Raw genomic sequence first — 26,385 nt, 5'->3', positions numbered from 1 at the left:
TATATCAAAGATGGGAGTAAATACTAATCTACAAATTCATAAATTACCAATGCAGTGCCTTAGGATTGTGACAGCACCTCAAATTTGATGTTCTTGCCTGTTCTGCAGGATGTCAGCTCTCAGACGGCACGGTACATGTGGAAGATGTTTGTGTTTACAGAAATACCTCCAGTTTGCAGCATTTACTTGGCTTTGTCATCTGTGTGGGAGCAAAACTACCGAGCTGAAGTGATCATTTTTCTCCACTTTTTTTTTTTTTTATTCAGCTTTAAGCATTTGTACATCCAATTTAGGGACGTCACGGGGGCTCACTTGGGTGTGCGCTCCACGAGGGGAGGATCAGCTCTGCACTCAGGCTTGGATAGCCAGTTCAGGTTTATTTTTGGGACATTTTAAAATGATTCTAGTTTCATATGACAGTGATGTAGGGCCTGTGCTGAAACTCTTAAGACATAGAGCAAAGATAGGCTTTTAAAGACATATGAGGATATAAGATGGGAGTTTAATGCAGAATTTGTTGTAATAATAAGGAAAAGTTGTTTTGGCTGAGCACTGCACACAACTGGCAGGACGGTTACAAAGTACAAGTGTGGATCCTTTGGGAGATTTGTGAAAACCATTATTGTAGGCAGAGAGGGAAAGGCGGAGATATCCAACCCTACCTTCTTCCAGTGTTTATCAAATACTGGGTTTGGGATCCAGATTTTGGGTTACATAGAGAAGCAATTAAATTTGCCTCCTGTTTGCAAGGTAATCAAAATTGCTGAGATTTGTCAGCATGAGCATTTGCTTGAATGATTGAGTGAAAAATGTGTATCTTATCATTCATAAAAAGGAATAAGAATCAAAATGCTGGTTTGCTGTTAGTGAAGAATTTCTGTATCTTTCCTTTTTGTTCTCTTTACGTGCACTTCAGTGACGACCAAATTAATTTCTCTTCAACTTATTACGTAACTAACATATAAGCAGAAGGTTCTTGTGAGCAGAATTCAATGCAAGTCGTCTTTGTTCAGATTCAAAAATCTGTATTTTTCTGCTCTCGATTATTCTTCTTCCCTCTGAATTAGCAAATATACTGAGGATTGTAATTTCATAAATCTGTTATTTGGAAGGCATTTAAAAATCCATTTGTGTTCATCAAAATATTTAATAATGCACTGAAAAGTTGGACCTCTCTGAAAATTTGCCTTATTTAATACCTTCATGACTTAAACTTGGTTTCACTCCTGTCCTTCCTGGCAAAATGATAGTTCATGCTCTATAATTTCCTGTTACCTTATAAATGGAAACTTGCTTTTTTTTTTGTGGCCTCTCTCACGATCCTCTTTTCTCTTGTATGTATGGAAAGATTTCATGTCAGTAATGCTCTATCTTGTGCCCTGATAATATGCTGCCAACTTCAGCTCCCCCTTCATTTTTGTTCTTCTCCTACATAAAAATCAAACTGTTCATATTTGAAGCATTCCCATTCTATTCCCACCTATCTTCATGACCTGATTTCCTTCTCCTTCAGGCTGCTCCAACTGTATTATTTTTCAGTTCCACCTACTCTTTATTTCACGTGTAACAACTTCTCAATTAAAACTCATTAGAAATCCCTTTTTCTTCTTCCCATTAGTGCTCAAATCCCACCTGTTCATTTTGAGCTGCTGTATTCATGCTTTTCTACTCATTTTAGGAGGTACTTTACTTATTTACTTATTTACCTTTATGCTTGAGCTCTCTGAAACAGCTTCGTAGTTTTTTATTTGCCTTTTTGTGAGCTGACAAACGAGTTTGACTTCTAAGGTATTGCCATGCTTCAGGTGATCTAGAAGATTTCCTGATGGAGAACTGAATCCACTGGAAAAGCTGCTCTATGGTCTAAAATATGGATGAGGGGAGTATTGTCTAAAGGCAAATTTTTAAAATATGATGCAAAAAAAGGCCCATTAAAAAACCAGCAAAAACCCCCTCTTTCACTGTAAAAACAGGAAGGTTAAAAAATTCATATTTAATACCTCAATTTTTATTGGTATGGGTAAGAGTTCTTCACCAGGATCCATTTCCTCAAGCCACAAATGGCAAATGCCAATAAACCAAGTTGATTACTTTTGTTCAAAAGGGTCTATTAATCCCTCATCAGAGAGAGGGACTTGGGTGCTGCCTGACTTGGCTCTGAGCTGGTTTCTCACAGTGATTTGTTACAGCCTTTGCCCAACTTATCAGTGCTGCTCTGAGTACTGGTGTTACCCTCTGAGGGTTCCCTGTGTTCCCTCTTTGATATCCTGCACAACAAAATAAGAGATGGGGAAGAACAGGCAGAGATTTTGTGTTTCTGTGTGTATGATTTTTTTTTTTCCTGTAGGGTATTTGCTTATACCAGTTATTGTGTGTGTAATTCTTCTGGTTTGAACACTGGATGCCTCAGTATTTTGTTTGAACACCTCTCATCATGAAAAAAAATATGGACCAGCTGGAGGAGAAAATGGGAAATGAGAGCAAGTCTGGAGAATGTGTCCTTTGAGGAAACAAGCAGAGTACTCTAGAAAAGAAGCAGTAAAGGCTAAGATCATCTTTTTGAAATTGAGATGTGCTAAAATTGTTTAGGAGAAAAAAAGTGATTGGCATAAATTGCAGGTTAGAAAGAATTAAACTTGAGCTGGGAAATACAGTCCATAGAGTAAGAGTAATGAAGTCCTTGGAATGAACTGAGAAAATTGTGTATATCCATAGACCGCCAATCTTCTGTTCACTTAGATTCACTCTTTAGCCTGTCCTTGGATGTCCTTGCAGATTTTTGAGAGATAGCACTTTTTACAGGTTGGTTTGTCTGTAGATGTACTAAAAAACCAGACTACATGCAAAATCTGTCATCCAGGGGTCCTCTGCCAACCCGAGGGGTATCTGTCCAGGTTTCCATATCCATGTCATGCAACTGGCAAGTATCCAAAAGAAGAAAGGACCAGAAGGAAGTTCTGGTTCAGTCTAACCTCAATCCATGGGACTGGTTATAGAGCAAATACTCCTGAAAGCATTTCACGTGAATGTCCAACAGTGTCACTGGGAGCAGCCAGCATAGATTTATGAAGGACAAATCCTTGTCACAAGGTGGCCAGTGCTGCGGGCAAGGGGCAGGCAGTGGGTGCTGCACACCTTGGGTTTAGCAAGGGCTCCAGTAGTGTCCCATAGTGTCCTTATCCTTACAGCAACAAGATAGGGACTGGACAAGTGGAAGATAATGTGGTTGAAAGGTTGGCTGGACTGCTGGGATGAAAGAATGAATTAATGGTGCAAAGTCTGGCTGGCAGCCAGCAAGCAGTGGTATCTGAGAGGGATCAGTGTTGGAACCAGGTTGGTGCTGTTAAGTGTCTGTCGCCTGGGTGACAGGACCGAGTGAACCCTCAGCAGAGTTGTGGACAGCAGCAAACCGAGGAGAGTGCTCAGTGCTCCAGAGGGCGGGGCTCTGGAGCACATGGTGTACAGTGAGGGGTTGAGGGACCTGGGTTTGGTTCAGGCTAGAGAGGAAGATGCACAGAGAAGAATCTTACTCCTTTCTGCAGCTGCTATGTCAGAGGACTCAGTGAAGATGGAGGAGCCAGACTCTTCTCAGAGGTGCCTGATAAGGCCTGAGGCAACAAGCACCAGACACAAGGTAGAACTGGGAAATTCTGGTTAGATAAAAGGACACTTTTGGTGCGTTGGTTGGTTTGTATTTAAACTATCAGCATGGTCAAGATTTTACCACCTCTTTGAAGGCGTTCAAGACTACCTTGGTGTTGTGGTTTAACCCCAGATGGCAGCTCAGCCCCGCACAGCTGCTCGCTCTCCCTTCCTTGGTGACGTGGAGGAGAGAGTCAGAAGGGTAAAAGTGACAAAACTCATAGGCTGAGGTTGAGACAGTTCAGTAGGGAAAGCAAAAGTTGTGTGTGCAAGCAAAGCAAGGAGTTCGCTCACCACTTCCCATGGGCAGGCAGGTGTTCAACCATCTCCTGGAGAACAGGGCTCCATCATGTCTAACAGGGACTTTGGAAGACAAACCCCATCACTCCAAAGGTCCTCCCTTCCTCCTTTTTCCTCTGCTTTGCATTTTCAGCATGATGCCATGTGGTCTGGAACATCCCTTGTGCCAGTTGGGATCAGCTGTCCCGGCTATGTCCCCTCATACCTTCCTGTGCACCTTCAGCCCTCAGGGCAGGATGAGGAGCAGCAAAGGCCCTGACTCTGTGTGAGCAACTGCTCAGCAGCAGCTGAAACATCCCAGTGTTATCAACACCGTTTCCAGCTCAAACCCAAAGCACAGCCCCAGAGCAGCCACTGTGAGGGCAATGAATGCCACTCCAGCCAAAGCCAGGATACCTCCCACTCTGGGCTCGGAGTGACTTGATCCAGCCAGAGCTTGGAGTAGGAGATCGAACTGTCTGATCTCCAGAGGTCTTTTCCAGCCCAAGGTGTTATTCCATGCTGATGCCATGCAGAGCCATGCTTGCTGTGGGAGTGCTCTGAAGAGGCTCTGAATTCAGGAAATTGGTTCATGAGCTGTGACATTTTTGTGGATTTTGTGAATCACGTTGCAATTCAAAGCAAACCAAAAACCTTCCAGGCTTGCTGTTCCCTGTGAGTGTTCTTAAAGGCAGTTTGTGTGTACACATATTTACAACCCCCAGGTTTGTTCCCTGGAGACATCTTCCATCCTCCTCTTGCTGTGATGAGGCCTGTTTTATTGCCCACATTTTTTGCCCAGCTGATGGCTCTGAGAGGTCAGGACAAATACAGGAGGAAGGGAGAAGTACCCAGGACATTTAGAGGAAGGGATCTGTGGCATTCCCAGAAATGTGAGGGTGGATTAAACCATGCTCTGGCTAATGTTGCTGGCTTATAGATGCTATGAAATGTGGGGAAAAAAAATCAAAGTACTCAGAGAAGAACATCTACACTTAATTATCCCTCCCATGACATCTTTTTTTTTCCTTATTTCATATTAAGTGCTTTCACAGGTTAGAATATGTAAATAGTCCTTAGAGTGGAAACCAAGTAGAGATTTTTGAAGCTGTTTATTCTGTCCCCTTTGCCCTGTTCCATTTTTTGGTTTGACATTAGCGTCTTTTGAGAGGGAGCATATGGCATTTCTAATTAAGGCCTGTGATTTTCTGACATGTAACTGAATAATACATTGCAAACACTGCTAAGCCTTCCAGATGAAAGTATTTTCTGGCTGAAGCACCAGAGCGTGTGTGCTGTGTAACACTGATCTCCTTAAGAACTTCGAAGAATTCTGCCCCAAATACCAGTGCAGAGAGAAATCAGGGGCTTTGTTGCTTTGGTCTGATGTCAGTGTTCCTTGGCAGGCTCAGGTTTGGATCCAGCAACAACTAGTGTGCTCTGCTCCTCAAAGGAGCAGTGCACCTTCATTTTGAAACATTCTGATCCCCCGGGGGACTTCAGTCATCTTTATCAGATTTTGTTCCAGACTACAGGGTTTGTTTGTGGTATTTTCGCCAGTAACTCCTGTTAAGGTGTGCTGTAGTTCTGCAGTCTCTCCAAGGAAATTCCTGTCTCTTCTTTCAGAAGTTTGTGCCAAATTGTTTACCCTTTACCTTGAACGTGTTAAACTTTTCTGAAGTTGTGGTTTATGACAAATTCTGGGTGCGAGCCAGGTTTCTTGGGATTCTTTACATGTATCAGTACCTTGTATCTCTGAATGGCAAGTGTGCTCAATCCAGAGAAGGTTTCATCACTTTTTTTTTTTTTTCCTGGCTTCCATGTCCAGTAGAAGGGCTGCATTTATAATTTATCTCTTTGATCCAATTAGGCAAATCAGGAGAGGAGGGAATTAAGAAAATATAATGCACTTAGTTGTTTTAACTTAAAGGTGTTTTTAATTATTGTCAGACCTGATTGGCCTTTACACTGTTTTTTTGTAATTTTAAAATTAAAGGAAAGTTGAGTCTTTAAATATGTTTCTTCCCCTGGAACACAGTTGATTCCTTTGGTCACTTTTATAGTGATACCAAATTTTATTAAAATGATAAATTTAGATCTTCATATTTCCATCTTTAGGTCTAGTGAATGCATGCAAAAGATTGGGAAACGTTAAAATCAAGTTTTCTGTAGATTTGTGATGTGGGTGGTTGGTTATTTTGTTGGGGTTATATTTAATTCTAATGGGGAAGTAGTTAAATGGAGGTTGGTCTTGTACTTTGAGTCCTGTGAAGCTGTACAAGCAGGTTCCAAGCTAAAGGCTTTCCCTAATGTAATATTCATTTTAAAATACAGGGATTTCTGCTGTGCTTCTCTCTTAGGGCAGGGCTTTTGCTGTTAATTGTCCTTGAAATGCAGTGTATGCTTTGTCCTCACAGCTCGCTGTCAAATTCAAGCACTGATGATATTTTATTAATGACTTGTATTTGACAATTATTAAGAACATAAATTAGAAACGTGTCATTGAAGTGAGAATGACAAGGATGAAGAGTTAACAGGATAATTGCACAAGGACTGAAGATCCTCCTCTACCTGAACTATTGCTGTTGCCTGCATAAAGCTGAGGGTGAAGTGTTTAATGTACCTGAGGAATGCAAGATATTAGGTCAGCACCCAGATGTGACGGAGCTGTGTTGAGGAGAGTATCTGAGGGATATGGTGAGCAGATGTAGCTTTGGTTTTTCTTTTTTTTTTTTTTTGTTTTATTTTAGCTTCTTGAGACAGGTCAGGTCATAGGAAAGAGCAGCCTTGGAGCCCCCTGGCATCTAAACTGTCCATGGCTTCAGCAGCCTCTGAGGGGAACTGTGGCTCCCCCAGCCCTGGGTGTGTCCAAGGCCAAGTTGGACAGGGCTTGGAGCAACCTGGGCTAGTGGAAGGTGTCCCTGCCCATGGCAGGGGGTGGCACTGGGTGAGCTTTAAGATCCCTTCCAACCCAAACCAGTCTGGGATTTTGTGAGGCTGCTGCTGTCTCTTTTTGGATTGTTTTTCCCACTAAAGACACCGAGAGCTGGAACCCTATCAGCGTGTGGTGGTGTTGAAATTGCACTTGTGTAACTTTTAGCAATATTTTACTCAGATTAAAGTGGAAAAAGTCCAAGTAACGGCAAACCCACGTTCATGTGAGGAGCTGCCTTGTAGGGTTAGACTCTCCAGCCAACTGTGGGCAGCTGCACAGGCCCACAAGACACTGGGAAGTGGGATAAGTTCTGGGACTGGGTGGTTATTTGAGCACACTGTCCCAGGCTCACATTATCCCTTCTGGGGTTAGTCGTGTAATAGCCTCTATCCCTCCCTAAGTGTTTCATTCTTAATAATTATGAGGTTTCATTTTAAGCATTCGTGTCTGTTCCATGCACTACAACCTTTAATGTCACACTGTTGTTCTTTCTGCCCATCCAGGAACTTATTTCAGGTCAAAATAATGATTTTGGGGCTCTGAGGGGGCTTCATGACCTCAGGTACCACAGGAGAGCCAAAGGGATGTGGTGTAACCAAGTAGCATTATCTGCTATGCTTTAAGAGAGACTTCTCTTCGTGGGAGGTCTGAAGTGGGTGGATGTGACTTTCAGATAACACTACATTGTGAAATGTCATTAAATGGAGAGGTGACAACCTTGAATCTTTCCTTGCATAATGCTTTTTCAGGTCCCAGCTCTTCCTCCTGTAACAGTGCTACAAATTATTCCCTAGTCCTGTTCTTTTAAACTTTATGATAACTTCATTAATACACTTGTTTTGTAAAGTCTGCTAAATATTCTTTATGGTTCCACTAGTATTTTTGATGTCTTTTTGTGGTTTTAAAACTGATACATGAGAAAAAAAAGTTGTCTGAGACCTAGTGTCTGTGCTTTTGGTGAACGTGTGCATGCTTTTGTTTTCTTGTTTTTTCTTTTTTTGTTTTTGCAGAGAGTGATAATGAACTCTCCAGTGGCACCGGTGATGTGTCAAAGGATTGTCCTGAGAAGATTTTGTATTCCTGGGGAGAGTTACTGGGGAGATGGTAATGCTTAATTCCTTACATTTAGATTTTAAATATTAACCTTTTCTTTGTTTCATGAGTCTGTATGCAGGAGGTGTGAAATTCTTCAGCTTACATAGTTTAAAAACTTAAATACAAAAGACATTGATGTGTGTTTTTTAAACCTAGTTTAAATAACTTGCAGTTCTTTGACAAATCTCTCCCACAGCATCTGGCAGAGTCTGTTTTAGTTCGGTGTTTGAGTGTGTCTGTGTGTGCTCACACAGATGTGGGACTTCACAGGCAAAACTTTGTGGTCACTGTCCTTGGGGCTGGGAGTTAAACCCCCGTGAAACTCAGAGCCAGGAGAGGACTGGCAGAGCAGTCAGTATGTCCTGTCTAAGCCATTTGTGCCAGCTGGTGTACATTTCATTTGTTTAGAAGCAATCTCTATTTATTTTTTTTAACATGCTATATGTAAGCATTTGAAAAAGAATTCTAGAAAGCCTGTGAATCCTCACTGAAACTGCTTCTGTTGGTGAGTAAAATGAAGACTATCTGTAAGCCCAGAGTATGTTCTCAAGTGTTATTTCTGTGGTTTAATTAAGTGCTTCAGTAGCAGCAGACACTGTGCCAAAAGAGGAACAAGTCTGTGTTTGCTGCCTCTGAGAGACCTTGGACTATTAGCAAGTGCCAGAACCACTTATTTGGTTTTCCCTTTGTAAGTAATAGCTCCTGCTGCTGGAGACAAAAATAATCAGAGGCCCTTAATCTGGAATTGGCAGTTTCCTTTTCCTAACTCCAAACAGGGAGCTGAGAAGTGCTTTAAGGATTTATTTGGGCAAATTCTCCCTTTATTTGACCACTTTGTAGCTTTGGAGCAACACAACTTCTTGCTGCTGACTTCATCTGTAATGGAGATCTCATGCAAAGTTTCTGGATGAGACATCATCTGTAAAAATCCAGAGGTGGACACTGAAGCTGTTTAGACCTTTCCAAAGCCTCTTCTAAGGGACATCTCCATGGCATTTCCACTGGAAGATGCTACTTTTAGTTTTATTCCTTTTTTTAACTCATTTGTCAGGTGATTGTTTTTGTTTTAACTTTTGCCCTTGAGAAATCCCTGGGCTCCTGTGGCTCAACATGCTGAAGTAAAGGAACACCCCAGCTCGTTCTCTGAAGTTTCACGTAACCAATGATTCCCTGTGGTTACTCAAGTATTCTGATGAGTGAGACAAAACATTTAATACTTGGAGTAAACTGTTTTGAACTCCTAACATAACTTACACATTTAGTAGCTGAAACACCTTAGTTAAAATTAATTAAGAAAGGGGTGAGAAATGGGACATCCCAGACAGCTTGAAGACCAGCAGTAGCAAACTTATCTTTAGTAGTGTCTCAAGCAATATTTCCTCCTGAGAGAAATTCAAGTCTTTAAACTACTTGAATTCTTAAACAGCCTTATGTTACATTTTAAGAACAAAACTAAGAAAGAGTAACAGATGAAAAATGTTAACTATTTGAAAACTAAAAATAGATTGAAATCAAATCTAGTGTGTTGAAAACTGCAGCATATGTTAGTGGAAGATCTGTGCACTTGTAAAAAAAGTAAATAAACAAAAATTAACATTTGCGCTTGGGGAACTGTTTTATTTGTCTCTTAGGTGAAAACTTGCATTTTAATTGCTTCTTGTCATTTTCTTAAAATGTCACTGTAACCTATTGGACTCAGAAGAAACACTGCTCCAAGAGTCTCCTTCAAGCATATAAACAGGAATAAAAATAAGATAATTTACCAAAAAATAGAATTAACAGTTGGAAAGTAATGGTATATCTATTTATTTTATTGTGTCTTTGAGTTCTGTGCAAGAGAAGTGCAGCACTTTGTAGCAAATTAAAGATGTTACACCTACGAACGACCCATTTTTCCCACATGCTAAAGGATAAGGCCAGAATAAGGCAAGCTTTTGTTTTATGCCCATTTCTGTTGTTCTGAGCAAGGATTGGGGATGCTCAGGCTGTTTCCCAACGAGCCGTTCAGAAGCCAGGAAGTTGGCTGTGGAAGTTAAGAGTTGTGCTGTGTGGCAAAGACTCATGTTGCTAAAGTATTACCTCTGCCACAGGACTGCCTAAATATAGGACAGGGCCGGGAAAGTCTGGTTGTTTAATTCGCAGCTGGGAATATGTTCAGGATGGTGTTCCAGCACGGAATGTGCATCTTTTCTTAGTTGTTACCATAAGCCATTTGTATTGTTTCCTTGGTGCTGCTGAAAATGTCCCTGTTTTGTTTCTGTGGGAATGTCCCTTTTTAGCTGTTCATTTTATTTTATCAGCTTGCCCACTCCTCAGAGGAGCTCTTTGGTGTTTCTCACATAGCATAGGACCAGATCCATGTAATAAACAAACTAATCCACACTTGAGCTTTAACTTTCCGATATGTTTGTTATTTATTTGTATCCGAATGTGCATTTCATAATTCTGTAACTGCTTAGTGTGTCTAGTCATAGAATCACAGAATGATTTGGGTTGGAAGGAACCTTAAAACTCATCTCATTCCCTCCTGCCACGGGCAGGGACACCTTCCACTAGCCCAGGTTGCTCCAAGCCCCATCCAACCTGGCCTTGGACACTTCCAGGGATCCAGGGGCAGCCACAGCTTCTCTGGGCAACCTGTGCCAGGGCCTCCTCACCCTCACAGGGAGGAATTTCTTTTTAATATCCATCTAACCCTGCCTTCTGGCGGTTTAAAGCCATTCCCCCGTGTCCTGTCACTATCTGCCCATACAAAGTTTCTCCCCTCCTTTTTATGAACCCCTTTAAGGTACTGAAAGGCCACACTGAGGTCTCCCTGGAGCCTTCTCTTCTCCAGGCTGAACTCCCCCAGCTCTCCCAGCCTGTCTCCACAGCAGAGGAGCTCCAGATTTGGAGCATTTTCTTGACCTTCTCTGGACCCACTCAAGTCCTTTATGCCAAGTTCTTAGTCCTTTTAATGTTTTTGTGAATAATGCTTTTTCTTTCTTACCTTTTTCTCATCACAAGACCATTAGGCTCATGTGACTGTCTGCAAAATGGGCTGAAAAAGAGAAAAGACACTACTTTGGTTTTAATTTGGCTGAGTGATAAAGTTTGAAATTACTTGTGTTGCACTGTGCATTTAAAAATAATTATTGTGTTTAAAAGAATAAGGATGTTACATAATCACACTCTTTAATTCTCAGGTTATTTGGAAAAATGGGGATACCATTGTCAAAGTGTAGGAAAAAGAAATTTGTTTAGAACACCTTTGAAATTTAAACAGCAGTGGTAAACTGTTAAGGTCTTAATGAGCTGTTTCATAGAACGAGTACTCTAAACATTTACTGAAAATCCAGGGTCAAATTGCAGGTTATTTAATTAAACACAGCTTGCTGGCATTTGGCTGAACAGCCACTCTCACTATTCTCCTACCAGGAGAGTTGGAAAACACAACAGTGGTCAAAACACTGAGAGAGCAAAGCACTTCGTACAGTAGAAAGAGCAAGGAATCAACTGGGGCAGTTTTCCTGCTGCAGTGCTCTGGAAATTGCCATCCTGAGTCCAAGGAAGCTTCAACCCAGATCAGCAAACACTCGTACCTCAAAACTGGGTTTGAAATGTCTGTGACTGAAAGCTCTACAATACTGTGCACGTGCACTGAGTTTTGTATTCCTACATTTCTTGGGGTGTGTGCAACCAAACAGTGAAGGACCAGCTCAGACCAACAGGCAAATTTATTTGGAATACTAAGGTTTACCAAGTGCAAGTATTACTGCTTTGTGGGACTTGAAATATACTCTTGGCATGAATTGTGGAACTGGAACTTCATGGTAGTGCTCTTCAAATTGGCTTCTATTTGTTTTCCAAAATTTATTTCTCTGTATCGTTTGTTGTTTTTAATTTCTTTTTCTTAACCTAAGCTAAAACGTATATGTTGAACAAATATTTGAATTGAATTGTCTGCACAGATGGCACAGTTTTCTCTTTCAACTCATATTGTTCTTTGTTAGCCAGTTGAGTTCAATTTCTGCAGTTGCCTATTGTTCATTTTCACCTAAAGAATTTGAATATCACTACATTTTGCCACTGGTTCTTACCGTCAATCCTTACAGAATTTTTGCTTTCCATCTGACAAATACTAATTAGTGTAACCACTGGCAGGAAAGTTTGTGTTGCCAGTTGCTGACTCTGCTTTTCAGAGTAATGCTGGCAAGTTTAAAAACTGTTAATGTTTTTAATCCTCGTTTCAACTCCTGCAGTTGAAGTTTAACAGGCAAACGGTCCTCTGTGTTTCAGGCACAATAACCTTGTCGTGAGACCCAACGGATTGTCCACCCTGGTGAAGAGTGGGGTTCCAGAGGCACTGAGGGCAGAGATCTGGCAGCTGCTGGCAGGATGCCATGACAACCAGGCAATGCTGGACAAATACAGATTGCTCATCACAATGGTAAGGGGTTTATTACTTGGGATTTTTCCTTCTTTTGTTCTTTTTTCTTTCCTTTGGTTCAGCTGAATTCTGCTGGGCAGCAGTTTTTATTCAGTGGTGGAGCAGCAGGAGAGCGAAACAGTTGGACTTGTTTTGAGCAACTGAAATTGTGATGAGGTGACTTTACCTCCTGCCGAGGGTACCTGCTGAATGGCATTAACAATAGAAATTGCTGACCTATATCTGTAGTAATGCTTGACATTTAGCTTTCTGTTCTCTTGCTGTGATGATAATAAGAACATCAGCTTGTTGTTCAGGTGTTTGCTTGTGGCTTTTTTATAGGCTCACATCCATCACTTTGGTTTTTCAACAGTTTGTTCTCTGTATGCCTTTAATGTATGGGTTTTAAATAAAAAAAGAACACAAAGAAAGCCAAACAAAATGTCACAAAGTTAGGTATTTCTTGTTTTGTTGTTTATTTTAGAAAAGAATGTTAAAAAACATGTTTACCTAGCAGGAAACCAGTCCCCTTGCTGTATGGGTGATTTGAGAGGAGAATCCTTTTGGGAGTCTATTGCTGTTTGGTGTCCTAATGTCATCAGTGCAGTGAGTAAACACTGTAAAAAGTTGTCTGCAGAGCTGTTTGGTCTGCTCAGAGCTGGGATGGCAGGAGGGAGAACCACTGTGTTCATGAGCTCTGAGCAGTGGCAGGAGGTGAACTCGGCACTGGGGGCTCTGAAGCTCTGCCACTGCAGAGCAGTTGGAGCACCACTCTCAAAAGTGCTTGGAGTGGCAGAAAGGCTGGGGATCATTTTAATGTTGCTCAGAGATTCATTATCTAGGTTATGAATCATCTGTCCGTGCAGAAATTCCAGGGTAGATGTTGTTAGTGAAACTTTCCTCTCATAACGTTGTAGCTTTTTGCTACTTGTCCTTTTAATTTGACCCACCCACTCTGGGAAGTTTAGAAGCGTCCCCAGAGTGAGAGTTGTCCTCCTGCCGGCTTCTTTTCCTTTTCCCAAAAAGGAAGGATGTTTTGAGAGTGTAAATTTTTCATTTTGACATTGTAGCTGGGTTATATTTTCCTTAGAAACCATTCACAGGACATCTGTCAGCTGTACGTTGCATCAAAGCCACCTCCATTATTTTGCTCCTGCTTTCCAAAAGTGGGGAAGGTGTTTGTTTTACGGCGGAGGAGGGAGTGGAAAACTTCTAAAATGCGAGGTTTATTTTGATGCTGGGGCCTCATGCCTTCAAAATACCTTGTTACAGTTGGCTTTTTCACTACAGAAATCTTGCAGTGACATGTATTTTGGAAGGTATTTTGTACAGTATTTAATATGAAATATGATGCTGTTAGAGATTGGAAATTTAAATCCTATTCTGAACTGAACCTTTAATGCAAGCAAGTTTTTTTTTTCTGAAGTTGCTTTTCTCCTGAAATCACCAAATTTCTTCTATAGTCTGAGTGTCTAAACTGCTGGTGATCCTATCCTTCGGCAGGAGAGGATTCGTGGAAAGGAAGGAAGAGGAGAGAGCCTGTGCAAAAGCAAAGTTAGGGCCCATCTTTGGGAAGAATTAATATGGGGTGCTCCAGAAAAGAATGGTCAGCTAATTTTTTATAATGAATTATTACCTGATATTTGTGGCTGTGAGCAGAACTCCTCAATTTCATGTTGGTGTATTGATAATGTGAATTAAGCAGACAGAGCAGTAGTACATATATTTTAGTAGTGTATACTAATTAGTGGTATATACTATTGAAAACTTTGTTGTAGTGTTACCTTATGTGTGTTAATAATAACATGCACGTTAAACTTTGGAGGGAAATGTGTTAAAAACTGTGGCTTTGCTACAGTGTTGCTGATTAACTCCTGGTGAAACTGTGCTTGCTGCTGAGGGTTGTATTGTTAGCGGGCCAGAAACATGTGCATTGTGATGCACAGAGTGACAGCAGACTCTCAGCATTGGAATTTAGTTGAGAGACCACAATACAGACACATCTGCTGTTGTATCCAGCTGTGTGCAGCAGTGCTGTGTTGGATTGGGCAGCTGTAATTCCCACCACCTGGCACATCTGGCTGTGTGTTTGTACCATTCATACCCATCCCTATGCAGGGCTCTGGAATCTGCTGCAGTGGTTTTCAGCCAGAGGAGGGCTTTCTTCGGTGTGTTCTGTAGGAGAAAGTAATTTGGGGCCTGTTTTAGAGTTCCAGTTAAGCACAGAAAGCAAAATAAAATGTCTCATTTAGAAAAATCAATGCTGCGCTTATTTTCTCCAGAGGGCCTCCACATCCTCTGGTCTTGCTCACTGGAGGTCCGTGCTCTGTCAGGAATGATCCAGTGGGCTGTGTTTCCTTTTTCATATCACAGCATTCACAGACATATCGGATGTATTTCCCATCTGTGGGTAAGTTTGGAGGTCCAAGAGGGAAGGGAGAAAGAAGTACTTCTGCTCTCACAAACACTGTTGTGCAGACGAGCACTATCCTTGCACTGTCTCAGGTCTCCTGCTGAATTCCAGCTTGATGATTACCGGGAACCACTCAGGAATTTTGACTGGAACACAGTAGTAGGCCCTGCATGCAGTTTGAGAGAGTAGGAGTTGTGATTTGGCAGCTGCCTCGTTTGTGACGCATATGAAATCTGTTCTGTGTGACAATCAAAATGTACCTGAGTTCCCTCCCTGGCATATGTGCCATGGGCTCGTCACCCCGCTGCACGTGGCACAGGATGGAAGGGGAAAACAAAGTACACAGCAGGAGAGAGAAATGTGTGGTTTATTTGTTTATTTAAAGGAAAAGAAAAGCAGAGTGAGAAAAATCTGCTTATGGTAACCCGGAGTAGTACTGGCAGGGTTCTAAAACGTATCATCTCTTCATGGAAGGTTTTCAGTTTGTAACCTGATTTCCATGAAGGAATGAACAGTGTGTATAAAGTTCATCTAACAATATATATAGATTAGTTTTAAATAATGCTGCTCTGGTTTAAGAAAACAAAGCTTGTTTTAAATTTATTTTCATTTTCTAAAGTAACATCAGAAACTGCTGTCAGGTAAAGTAGATGTTGGCGGTATTGTACTTGAAGTATTGTGCTTAAAAGCAATGGAAGTCTGGACAGGGATGTAAATGCCCATTTTTGAGCTGGGTGGTGACATTGAGTCGAAGGTCTTCAAGAGACTCAATGGCTGTCCTTACAAATGACTTGTAAGAGAACCAAAAATAAGATTATTTGTGTGCTGCCATAATTTCCTTTGGCAATATGAGCATGTGCCCGGAACAGTTAGAGATAATAACTAATTAAAGGGTCAGGCTTCAGAAGAGTTGGCCAAAAAATAGCTTTGTCTGCTGACTGTATAATGGTGTTGTGTGTCTGGGCCAATAACATTTCAAGCCACTCCACAGAAGAGTGAAAATCCTAAGAATTCTTCCAAGGTCTGAAGCAAATATGAGAGTCATTGATTTGGGGATTAAATATTGCCATATCATGAAAATAATTTATCTCAGTAATTTAGCAATTTGAAAATGGCTCTAATGAGGGGTATCACTACTCCAGGGGTCTGATTCTCATCCGGTAGGGACCAGTTATAGGAAAGGATGTTCCATTGCTGCAGAACATGGAGCAAATGGGTTGGGTTTGGGGCTGGATGAAATTAAAATCAATCTATAGAGCTAATAGATGTAGTTTATCTTCTCAGTTTGGACCAGCATTATTGTTTCTGACTCCTGTAAGACAAGTACTCCCATTATAAACCGAAAAGAAAAAAAAAAACACAGAAGTTAAGATTTCAGGTTTCTGGAATTGTTTCTTGTCCAAAATTAAAAATTAGAGATGGGGTAGCTGAAAATAGCAGATACTGTTGTTGAAGTTTCATCATGTGCTTAAGCACAATCTTCCATGCATTGAATTAACTCTTTTATCTGTTTCTTGATACATCCCTCTGCAAACTGAGCTCAGAGGTCTGAAGTAAAGATCAGCTTTCATGTAAACCTAATGCAGAAATGTATTCACTTTTTAAACTTTGAAATTGTCCAAACCATTAAAATGAGAAAAGGTATTTGCTTTGTTGTTTCATACTTTGTATTGACTTGGCTTTCTAATTTTATTGCCTTTTGCTTGCATAGTTAGGAAATGGAGAGTGGAGGAGACTACAAATGAGCCACTGTTTTTATACAAAGAAGATTAAATGCGGTTGACTTTGAAACTGATGCCTTGATGCCGTGTTTGTGTGGTTTTGTGTGTTTGTTTGATTGATTTTATCTGTGTGAGGCATTTGGGTTGAAACAGTTTAGCTGTGGATTGAGAGGATTTCTTACATAGGAAGGCTATTTTCATTTGAGTAGGGAATGAATCAAGCCTGTTACTTGCAGCAATACTAAAGAAGGGTAAGTTTGCACGAGGAAAAGGAATATTTTTTTTTTTTGTCCCAGTGGCATTGTGCAGGGTTCCACTGCTCAGTGTTCTGAGACTAATTAATCAGTAAGGGCGTCTAATTAAAAAGATGACTGTTCACCAGCTGCCACAGCGGGTTGGTTAATGGACTGAAATGTTAGAGTATTTTTGTAGCAAATATTTGTGCTCAAAATGCTGCATCTGTTTGTCCTGACTGAAAATGGGCAAGTTTGGGCTTCTGCGCAGCCAGGAGCATTTTTTTTTCTTTGCAACATTATTAGTTCTCTTTACTAATTAGGAATGGTCTCCCCTCACTTTTAGAGAGAATAGATATCAAGGATGGCATAGCTGTATGCTTAGCAATTATAAAAGATCCTATTACATAAGGATCAACAATAATTAGAATTAAAATGTGATTTTTTTTTCCAGTTGACTAAAAAGAGAACTAATACCTGTTATATTGCTTTTTGAATGAGAGGCTTGGATATTAAGCAAAGTAATTCTGGAGGAGCTGATCACTTGGAGATGTACATGCAGCTTTCCCAGTTCCCTCTTTCTTTTAAATTCAGTATCTATAAGCAGTTTCTAGATTTTACTTTTCCCCACCTTTTCTAAAAGGGTAAGGATAGGATGACTGTTCCTTAACCCTTCTCTTAAACTGAGATCATTCATTTCCTGGCAAGTAGATTCCCGATATTTTTATAATTTAAGGTGGTTTGCAGAGAAAAATCAGTTCCTGTGTTGGTTGGAGTGATGGGAAGGCTCATTTTTGGTATAAGATGAACTGTTAGTGCTGACAGTTATAGTCACCTACTTGTTTGAATTATTTTAGTGGTGCTGCAACACTGTGGGACAGTGAAGTATATATGAACTGAAAATACTTAGTAGAAATCAATGAAAAATAATTGTCTCTGAAGAGCAGAAGTTGACAGAATTTTAATTCTTTAAATAGCTTAATTTAAATTCAGACTTCAGATAAAAGGTTTAGTTTATGATGAATGTACCAGGGTACCTGGTTTCATAGTAGATGTTAATATTACTCTTACAAACTCAGGAATAAAATGTCCCTAGGGTGAATTTTATTTGCCAAGTTTTGATTCATCTAGAGCTCATCTGAAGAAAATCTTTCAGTTTTGTGTGCACAAAAGAGAAAATCTTATGCTCACTCTTCATCTTCAAAGGAATTCTTCAATATAATGACAGCTCTCCTGAGGAAATAAAGGAGGAGCATCCATTAGTAATTTTTGGTTTTATTATCTTAATTTTAATGTTTATGTGTGGTATTTGAAGTGGAGAATAATGCCATTGATATTTTTTTCAGGACCTGCATAAAATGATAAAACGTTCTGCCATGTTAAGAATTTTCCTACAATTTCTTTTCTGTACATAGCCACTTATGATAACACTAAAATGACACTCACAGTACAATTCCTGGCTCTTGGGGTGTTGTGTGACTTCCCTGCTCTAGAAACCGCATAAACTGACATATTTGTTCTGAAGGGTAGAGTGCCAATGAGATTTGCACGTGCCCTCTTGGAGCCTGTGTTGGGTTTTGTGTGTGAGAATTTCTGGTCCCTTTTCTGCAGAGCGGGGGAGCAGAGCTGCCCATCGTCTCAAGCACTGGGAAAGCCTTGGGTAGTAGCAATGTTCTGGCCTGAACAGGTTTAATGGTGGTTCCTGGGAGAATGGATATTCAGCCAGTCTCCTGGGCTCAGGGTGTATGAATATTGATGCAGATAACAAGTGTTGTGCTAAGTGAGATGGAGCGGGGATGGGGATGTGTCAGTGCCTCAGAGCGTGGTAAGAGCTGCTGGTTCTTGGCTCCTCAGAGCTCCTTTGAAATTCCAGGATGTATTCCTAGATGAGGCATGAACAGGTTGAATTAGAATGTTGAATTAGAGTGTTGGGTCATTGACAGGTGCTCAGTTTTCCTGTGGCAGTAGCAGTGAGAATGTTTTAAACAATGGTATTCTACATCCCTGAGTAAAACGGGATCATTTGGGAAGTTCTCTGCAGGGTGTGTTGTCTTTATGAAATTCTGTGGGTATGATCTCTCCCTGGCAGCACAGGGCACTGCTCACCTGCAGCAAATGGCTTTGTGGCCGTGACCAGAGCTGTGATTCCTGAGAGAGAACTCGATTTTAAACGATCAACTTGATCTCGGTATTCCTCTCTCCTCTCAAATCCACTTCTTTCTCATCATCCTCTGCTCTCAAACAATGGTTGCATAACTATTATTCAGGAGGCTGCAGCACTCCAAAGCTGGAGCTGGAGTTTTAGAAATCCTAGATATTTTACTGAGGAGAGCAAGCCACCTTTTCCTGACTGTTAGTTGCAGGTTTCAGTATGTTAATGTTTGATGCCTTAAGAATTACACAGAGAGCTCCAAACACTTAGAGACAAACGTGAAGAATCCAGAAGTATACTTTAAATCCAGCCTCTTTTATTTCTCCTGAGAATTCCAGTTAAATTGGTGTTTAAAGTCACTTCAGATGCCTTTATTAACAGCAGAACTGGCGGCCAGCATTTGGTTAAAGCATGTTTTCCCATAGCAGTGGGCAGCAGTCCAGAACAATTGAAATAGTAACAAAACCCAGCAAGGCTTGAGCTGCATGTGAAGAAAAATCCAGTCATACGTAAGTGATGAATACATCACTTAAATCTAGACTGGAATTTGGCATAGGGGTGAATTCTGATACCTCCTGCTACCTTACTTAATGTATGACTTCTTTATGATAAAACCCCCCCAAATGCTTATCTGTGTCTTCTTCAGGATATTCTTTTAAAGGGATGAGCCAGTATGAAAGTAGATTTAACTGTAATCACTTCAGAAGAGATCAGAGACCTATATTTCTTCTTTTCAGCCTGTATCCATCAAGGAATTTTCTCCCTTTGCAGTGATGAGTATGTTCATACAAATTAAGAGTAATTTCCCTATCAGCAAGCAAATTTGCAGCTGCTGAGGTAAACTAACCAAAAGGAGTTGTATTACAGTCTGCTACTGCATATATTCTTTCTAATAATTGCTTCTATAGGTTTTTGTGGTCATACACAAATATTTTGGCAGCTGAGATTTTTTACTTGTTGAGGGTTTTCATCAGTTGTTTCTTAAGCTGACAACTGAACATTGACGATATGGAGCTTCACGTATTTTAATCACATCCTGCATATGACAAAGCCATCTTCATATGGCTGGTTTGTCTCCAAAGCAATCCAGTTTCAAAATACCACCTTTTTTTTTTCCTTTTTTTTTTTTTTTGCCTGGGTAGTACAGTACACAGCCTGAATGGAAAACTAAATAGTTGTTAACGGGGGTTGTGGTTTCAGACTGTGGGCTTGCCAGAAGAGGTTCCTTTTGTGTACTCTTACCTAACAATTTCAGGGCTAATCGCAGTAATTCGTGGATTTCTATTTAGAAAACCTCCTTCCCCCCATTTCCCTCTTAGATTCCCTGTGCAGGTGTGGGGTGAGGGTGAGGTGGGAGCACAGTGCCGGGTTGGGCAGGTGAGGCCAGTTTGGAGGCAGCCTTAGGTAGGTTAATGTGCCATCATAGTCCAAGTGTGCTCCTTGGGACCTGTGTGGCAAATCTTTTGTGGATTTGTAAAGGTAATTTCAGGAAGCTCTTTTGGTCTTTTTTGGCACTGTCCAGGATTTCCTTTGCCTGTCTATGAAGACCCTCAAATTCTTCTTTAATGGAAAACTGAAAATACATCACTGCATGTTCGGGATAAAATGTGCTTGCAAGTGTTGGAATGAATATTCTTTTGGGATGCTTTCAATGTATGTATGCATGCATATACAGTGCAGAATGGCTACTCCTGTTATAACAAGAATGATGCTGAATGCCATGGATTTACACAGTTACGGAGTGGTATTTGGGTGGCTGCTCATTTTCTCTGAAACTCAACTTACAGTTGGGGCAGCTGACCTTGATTAAGTTTAGGATATTATACAATGAGGAAACTAGTTTTATAGAGGGCTCAGAGCAGCGGTAGCTGGTTGTCTCTTCAGGAGTGTCTGCAGTGTCTGGTTGAGTCAGCACCAAAGCTTGAAAAGATGCAGCCTGGCTCCTTTAGCCCAGGCATAGGCAGAAAGTCCCTCTAAAACTGTGATTTAAAGCATTGATATTCCCAGGTCCAGGGTTTATCCTGGCTGATGCAAACATAGGTGTAGTTAGTGAGTGTTGTACAGCTTTGCAGAAGCTGTTGAGTTGGTCACAGATTCATTAGGTAACATTTACCTACATTGTTTGCATTTCTAGAAGTACCTGTGGCTTCACATAGTGCTCAAGAGTTAACTGTGTATCCACCTCAAGGATTAATATACTGAGACTGGGGAAGCAAAACTGCAGAAATACCCTTGAATTTGTCAGTGTTATCCTTACTCCACATCCTTGTGGTATTGTTTGAATTTCCAGTGTACATCTCTTGACTTCTGTGCTGCAGTAAGGAATTACTCTGATTCTTTTCCCTTCAGTGCAAGTGAAGAGCCTGACTTTGAGCTGTGTTCTTGACCATGCTGGTCCTGCATGCTGAAAGCTCTGGTGGACTGGGCTGAGAGACTTTTCATGTGGGTCAGAAAAGAGTTATGAGTAATGCTGGCAGGAGCCTTGATACTCACTGCAGTGAAGCCAAAATACAAAGCACTTGCTGTGTTAAAATATCGGCTTCACTGGGATCCCAGCACATGCCACGTACATGGTTCCAGTGCAAATATTGCCAGTATAAGTTACTGTTTCTAGTCATAACTCTCTGAAGTATCTGTTAAATACTTTGCTTACTATTAATTAAGGCTTATCTCAGTATGGGCTTTGGACCGTTTCACAGTTTTGTTAATTTTTAATAGAAGTAGCAATTTTGACAATCTGAGAAGTGTTAGGAGACAGCAGGTTCTCTGAGATTGCTGTGGAAGTGCTTGTGTAGTTAGGAGCCCTGTAATGATCATCGAGGATGTACCAGAAATCTAAATACCATGATCTTGTAGTTATAGTCATCTTTATAATTCCATATGTATCAAGGGGCAGAACTCTGCTGCTTCAGACAGATGAATTTTTGTATTCCCTCACTTTTCAGTACTTAATTCAAAATCATCAAGTAACTTTTAGTTATAGAATCACAGAATGGTTTGGGTTGGAAGGAACCTTAAAGATCAACTCATTCCACCCCCTGCCATGAGCAGGGACACCTTCCACTAGGCCAGGTTGCTCCAAACTCCATCCAACTTGGCCTTGGACACTTGCAGGGATCCAGGGGCAGCCACAGCTTCTCTGGGCAACCTGTGCCATGGTGTCTTTTGGTCCTTGTGGTGACTGATATAAATGATGTCCCGTTGCTGTTGATTTTGATAATAAGCTGATACACTTTGTAGATGTGGGTAAGGTCACCAGGATATCAAATAAGTGCCATAAGGTGTGTGTTTCTTCCTACTGGCTGTGAGAACTTGGGATGACTAATTTTCTGCTCACCTTGGTCTGCTCCCTTGTACTCTGTGGAGTTCTCTGGAATTGTACTAATTGTGATCTCTAAAGCAGAATCCAAAAAAAACCCCAACCTCTACTTATCTCTGAAGCTCTTTCTGAAAATTGAGTCACAGACGTTACATTTTAAGCCAGCAGAATGTTTGATTATTCTACTTTTGACTGCCTTTAAAATTCTAGTTGCCATAACAACTTTATTTCTATATTTTTAGCACATCAGTTGCCATAACAATAAAGTATAGCTTTTTGAATGTAAGCATTTTCTCCCTACTTTTTTTTTTGTTTTATTTTAGAAAGAACCTTTTTTAGGGGGGAAAGGAAATGTAGCAAAGCTCATCCCCTGTGAGCACTTGGGTTAGAACATTAGCTGAAAAATAAGGTTTTTTTAATCTAGCCTTATTCCATTTCTCTGGCATTTTTTTGACTACTGAGTGTTTTCCTAACTTAGGCAGAAAAACAAATGCAAATCACTGTGTAAAGCCTTTCCTTTGTAGGAAATTGCTGTTGGGATTTTGGTTTTATGTTTTGTAGTTAGTGTGTTAAAAAACCTTAACCGGTAGTGGGTGATTTCCATTATCTTTATTTCATTACATGGAATGGCTATAAATAAAGTGTGTGGTCACTGACTTACAGGCTGTGTTGAGTTCAGCCTGTTGATACCTTGAGTTATGGGCAGTTTTATGTGATAGGTCTTTAAAATATATGAATTAAGAGATTGACATTTAGCTAAAAACCATAATCTTGAGCAGAGGGGAAAGGTTTATGTGTGAATTTAGTATTGGTGAAAGAAGTTGGACTTGAACTTAATCTGTAGACTTGACTTCTCCATTCCCCCATAGTGTCCTTTCCAAAAGGACTTGCAGATCTCAAATATGCTGTCTTTATATTTAACCTGTTTTTAGTGCTGATAAAGTGTATGTTTAATTTCAGCTATTTTTCTTAGAGATGGCAAATAATGTCAGGTTTGGTATTTCTTCTAGAATTAACAATTTCTCAGCTCACGTAACATTTTACATGTGCCAATTTCTGGCTATAAATATAAATGTCCTCATTATCTAATACAATCAAAGTAATTTAAGACAGAGTTTGCTGGTTATTGGAAGTTGAATGTATTTAAATGTTATTAATCTTGAAACATAGTTATCAGATGTGAGATGATTTTATAAATTTTAATTAGCCAGTTTTTGACTCGAGGTGAGGGGGAAATTAAAAATCAGTAATTCCTGCTTTCAGTGGCCTTTTCCAAACATCTCCCACTGCCGGGTTCCATGCCTGTGAATTAACCAGGAGTCTAATTCCACTGTTATTTGCAAAATTTTCCCTCTACACCACTCCCGGTAGGAAGCTATTCCTTGTCTTTTTGTCTTTTTTTCATACATGGATGTCGATGTTCGTGCGTGCTGATATAGATCCATGCTGGAGGAGAATATGAGTGATACCTCTTCAGCACTTCCAGCTGGGAGGAAAGTTTGGTCTAAATGAAGTTGAGCTTAAAATCCATAAAAAGAAATTGTGCCACCCTTCAGGCTATAAATAGTTTTCGTGCCATATCCTTTCCACGTTCCTCTTTTCCATTTCTTCACAAAGTGATAGAATAGTAATCCCGAGTAACACTTGGTTTAAAGATAGTCTTTGAAAAAAATCACTATTTATTTCAATTGTTCTTAGCTTTATTGTTCTCAAGAAACAATGGAATTGGATTTATTGGGATCTGGGGTTGGTCCCACCTGCTCCCCAGTGGATCCTGCATGAAAACAATAACCACTCCTCAGTTGTGAAGTGATTTTTGCCCCCACTAACAGTCAGAGCTGGGACTTTATCTCCTAAATGATCCTGGTTGTTCTGTGCTTTTCTGAGCCACCTCTCTGCTCCTTGAGCAAGCACTATTTTTAAAAATCTATTAAAGGAAAAGTTTAGAGTGGAATGTGTCAGTTCTGTACGCGAATGAGGAATGAACTGTCAGTGTGACTGGGCACATGTTTGCAGCCAGCCTGGCTGGGTTAGACTGGATGCTCTGGAGGATGTTCCTTGAGCGTTTGCCCCAAGCCTCATCCATGGAAAGTGGATTTCGGTCTGCTCCTGACATGTATCCATGAGTTTGTGACGCAATAGCTGCCACTTCACAATGTTTAGAAAAGGAAGTGGAACTTTATGCTTTGGTGCATCCAAAGGTGTGGCTCTAAAAGACAGACAGGAGTATGTGGGTTTGATCCTCGTGTTCGTGTCTTAGTCGTTGCTTTTGCACAGGCCTTACAGTTGGCTTCCTAATTAAGGCTACAATAAATTATTCATCAGTTGAACTCATTAAATCAAAACTGGTTGCCTTTTCAAAGGTCATGCTGTAGTTTAAGAGAACTCTTTGGCTCCCAGTGTGTGAAAAATCAAAGTAGGTGATCACAGTGTTTGGGATATATTTTTTTTTTTAATAGCCTTAAAAATTCTTATTCTGGCTCTGCTGAAATGGAATTACTGCTAATACTGACTGATCTTACACTCCTGCCAAGTCAGCTGGAATCCTTTTTGACATTGAGATACACTTTTAGAATACCACTGTCTGTGGAATGGAACTCCTGGCTTGACATAGACAAAAGTATTAGTAAAAGCACAACTGTGTCAAAACACGCTGCTAAAAAGTTTAATGAATGCAGTGCTGAAATCTTTTAAATATTATTTCAAATAGAGAAATGATTCTCTCAGGAAAGGAAAGGGTAATACTACCTGCACTGTGCAGATTATTCTCTCTTAGTTGCTGTCTTCCGTCTTGTGATTTAACAGGTGAATATTTTAATTGTCCCTTGTAAGAAGGGAGCAGTGGTAAGTAGTAAGTCTGTGTTCTTTCGCCAGTATACTTTTCTTTTTTAAGATGGTCCTACTGTTAAGAGCAGGTGGTTTAGTTTTAGTAGCACAGGCATGAAACTGAGGGCACATGCTTAATTTTTTGCTTTTCATACCATCCTAAGACGTTTTTCTTGTGCTTCCAATGCATTTCTTAGCATATGTGGTCAGTCAGTAAATAGCATCCTTCTGTAGCTTAAGTGCTGTTTGTTTAAAGCAAATGCTGTTCAGTGCCTGAAAAATGCTAATTATCACCATTCATTAGAATGCACAGCATTTCCCTGAAGTAGATTCACTTCCTGACAGTTTATTGCATGGAGTTTTATTTCTATTGATTCGAGGCACAGGAATTTGGTGGAATTTGTCACTCCGAATTGAGCTTGTAAAGTGGGTGCCGTTTGTCACGGGGGCATCAATATCATCTTGAGGGAAGCTCCTCCTGGAAAAAAAATGTTCATTTTTTGTTTTGCATTTATCTGTGGGTGGCATCCCTGCCCATGGCAGGGGGATGGAACAAGATGATCTTTAAGGTCCCTTCCAACCCAAACCATTCTGTGATTCTGTGAAATATAATCCATGAGACTACAGGCAGCAGTGTTTAAGGGGAGATTATGGCAGCAATTTTCTCCAAAAACTTGCTTCGTATTTATTAAATACATGAATAATGTTAAGAGCTAATTTAAAAGCTTGAAGCTTTAGAAATGTTCAATGTAATTGTTGCTTAATGGCATGAAAAGACTGCACAATAAACTTGCAAATGTGAATGCCCATCTCTGTCTGCTGATCCACATGAAAAAAAAATATTATTTGTCCATTTCTTCTTGTTCTGCATCACAGCATCCTAATTGCCTGACAGTTAGGTGATACTGATATTTGCATCCTTAGAAACTGTGTTGGAAAAGGACTGAGCTGGGAGTCCAGTGGAGGAACAGGCTTGAACCTGAGCCTGCTGGAGCAGTAGCGAAAGGAGAAGGGCTCATTAGCTCCCTTCCACATCCCTTCCCCGTTTAGAAAGCTCTGTCCCCTTCCAACCTCTTTCCTGAACTGCCCCCACCCTCCACTCCAAATTACTCCTTCCTTCTCCCCCACCTTACAGAACCTGCTGTGTTGCTGCCACCAAATTCAGTTTTGCCCTAATGCTGAAAAGACCTGTGCAGGCTTTGGGGATAACTTTTCCTGCATCCATGAAGTTAAGTGCTCCTCAAGAGCATCTGCATTTCAGAAATGCAGCTGTGTCACTGGTACCTCTTGGTCTTTGCTGCAGCACAAGAGTATGTGGGCCATAGCACTGTAAAATGTTTGTGGCATTCCTTGGGATCATGG

The 26,385-nt window shown here is 40.6% G+C and overlaps 1 protein-coding gene across 7 annotated transcripts in view; it reads left to right on the top strand.

Moving 5' to 3' along the window:
* RABGAP1L (RAB GTPase activating protein 1 like) overlaps nucleotides 1-26,385 on the top strand; it is a 245,133-nt gene that overhangs the window by 55,448 nt on the left and 163,300 nt on the right. For all 7 annotated transcript variants that reach the window (XM_039380098.1, XM_039380095.1, XM_039380097.1 and 4 more), the window contains 2 exons: nucleotides 7,867-7,960; nucleotides 12,230-12,380. In XM_039380098.1, the coding sequence (XP_039236032.1) occupies nucleotides 7,867-7,960; nucleotides 12,230-12,380 (245 nt within the window). The remainder of the gene's footprint in view (nucleotides 1-7,866; nucleotides 7,961-12,229; nucleotides 12,381-26,385) is intronic.

The sequence above is a fragment of the Pipra filicauda genome, unplaced genomic scaffold, assembly GCF_003945595.2.
Source record: "Pipra filicauda isolate LSUMZ 115617 unplaced genomic scaffold, ASM394559v2 scaffold185_size1782982_pilon, whole genome shotgun sequence".
In the NCBI taxonomy this organism is placed as follows: domain Eukaryota; kingdom Metazoa; phylum Chordata; class Aves; order Passeriformes; family Pipridae; genus Pipra; species Pipra filicauda.
Note: the sequence above shows the minus strand (reverse complement) of the source record. Positions and strands in the feature narration are given on the sequence as shown.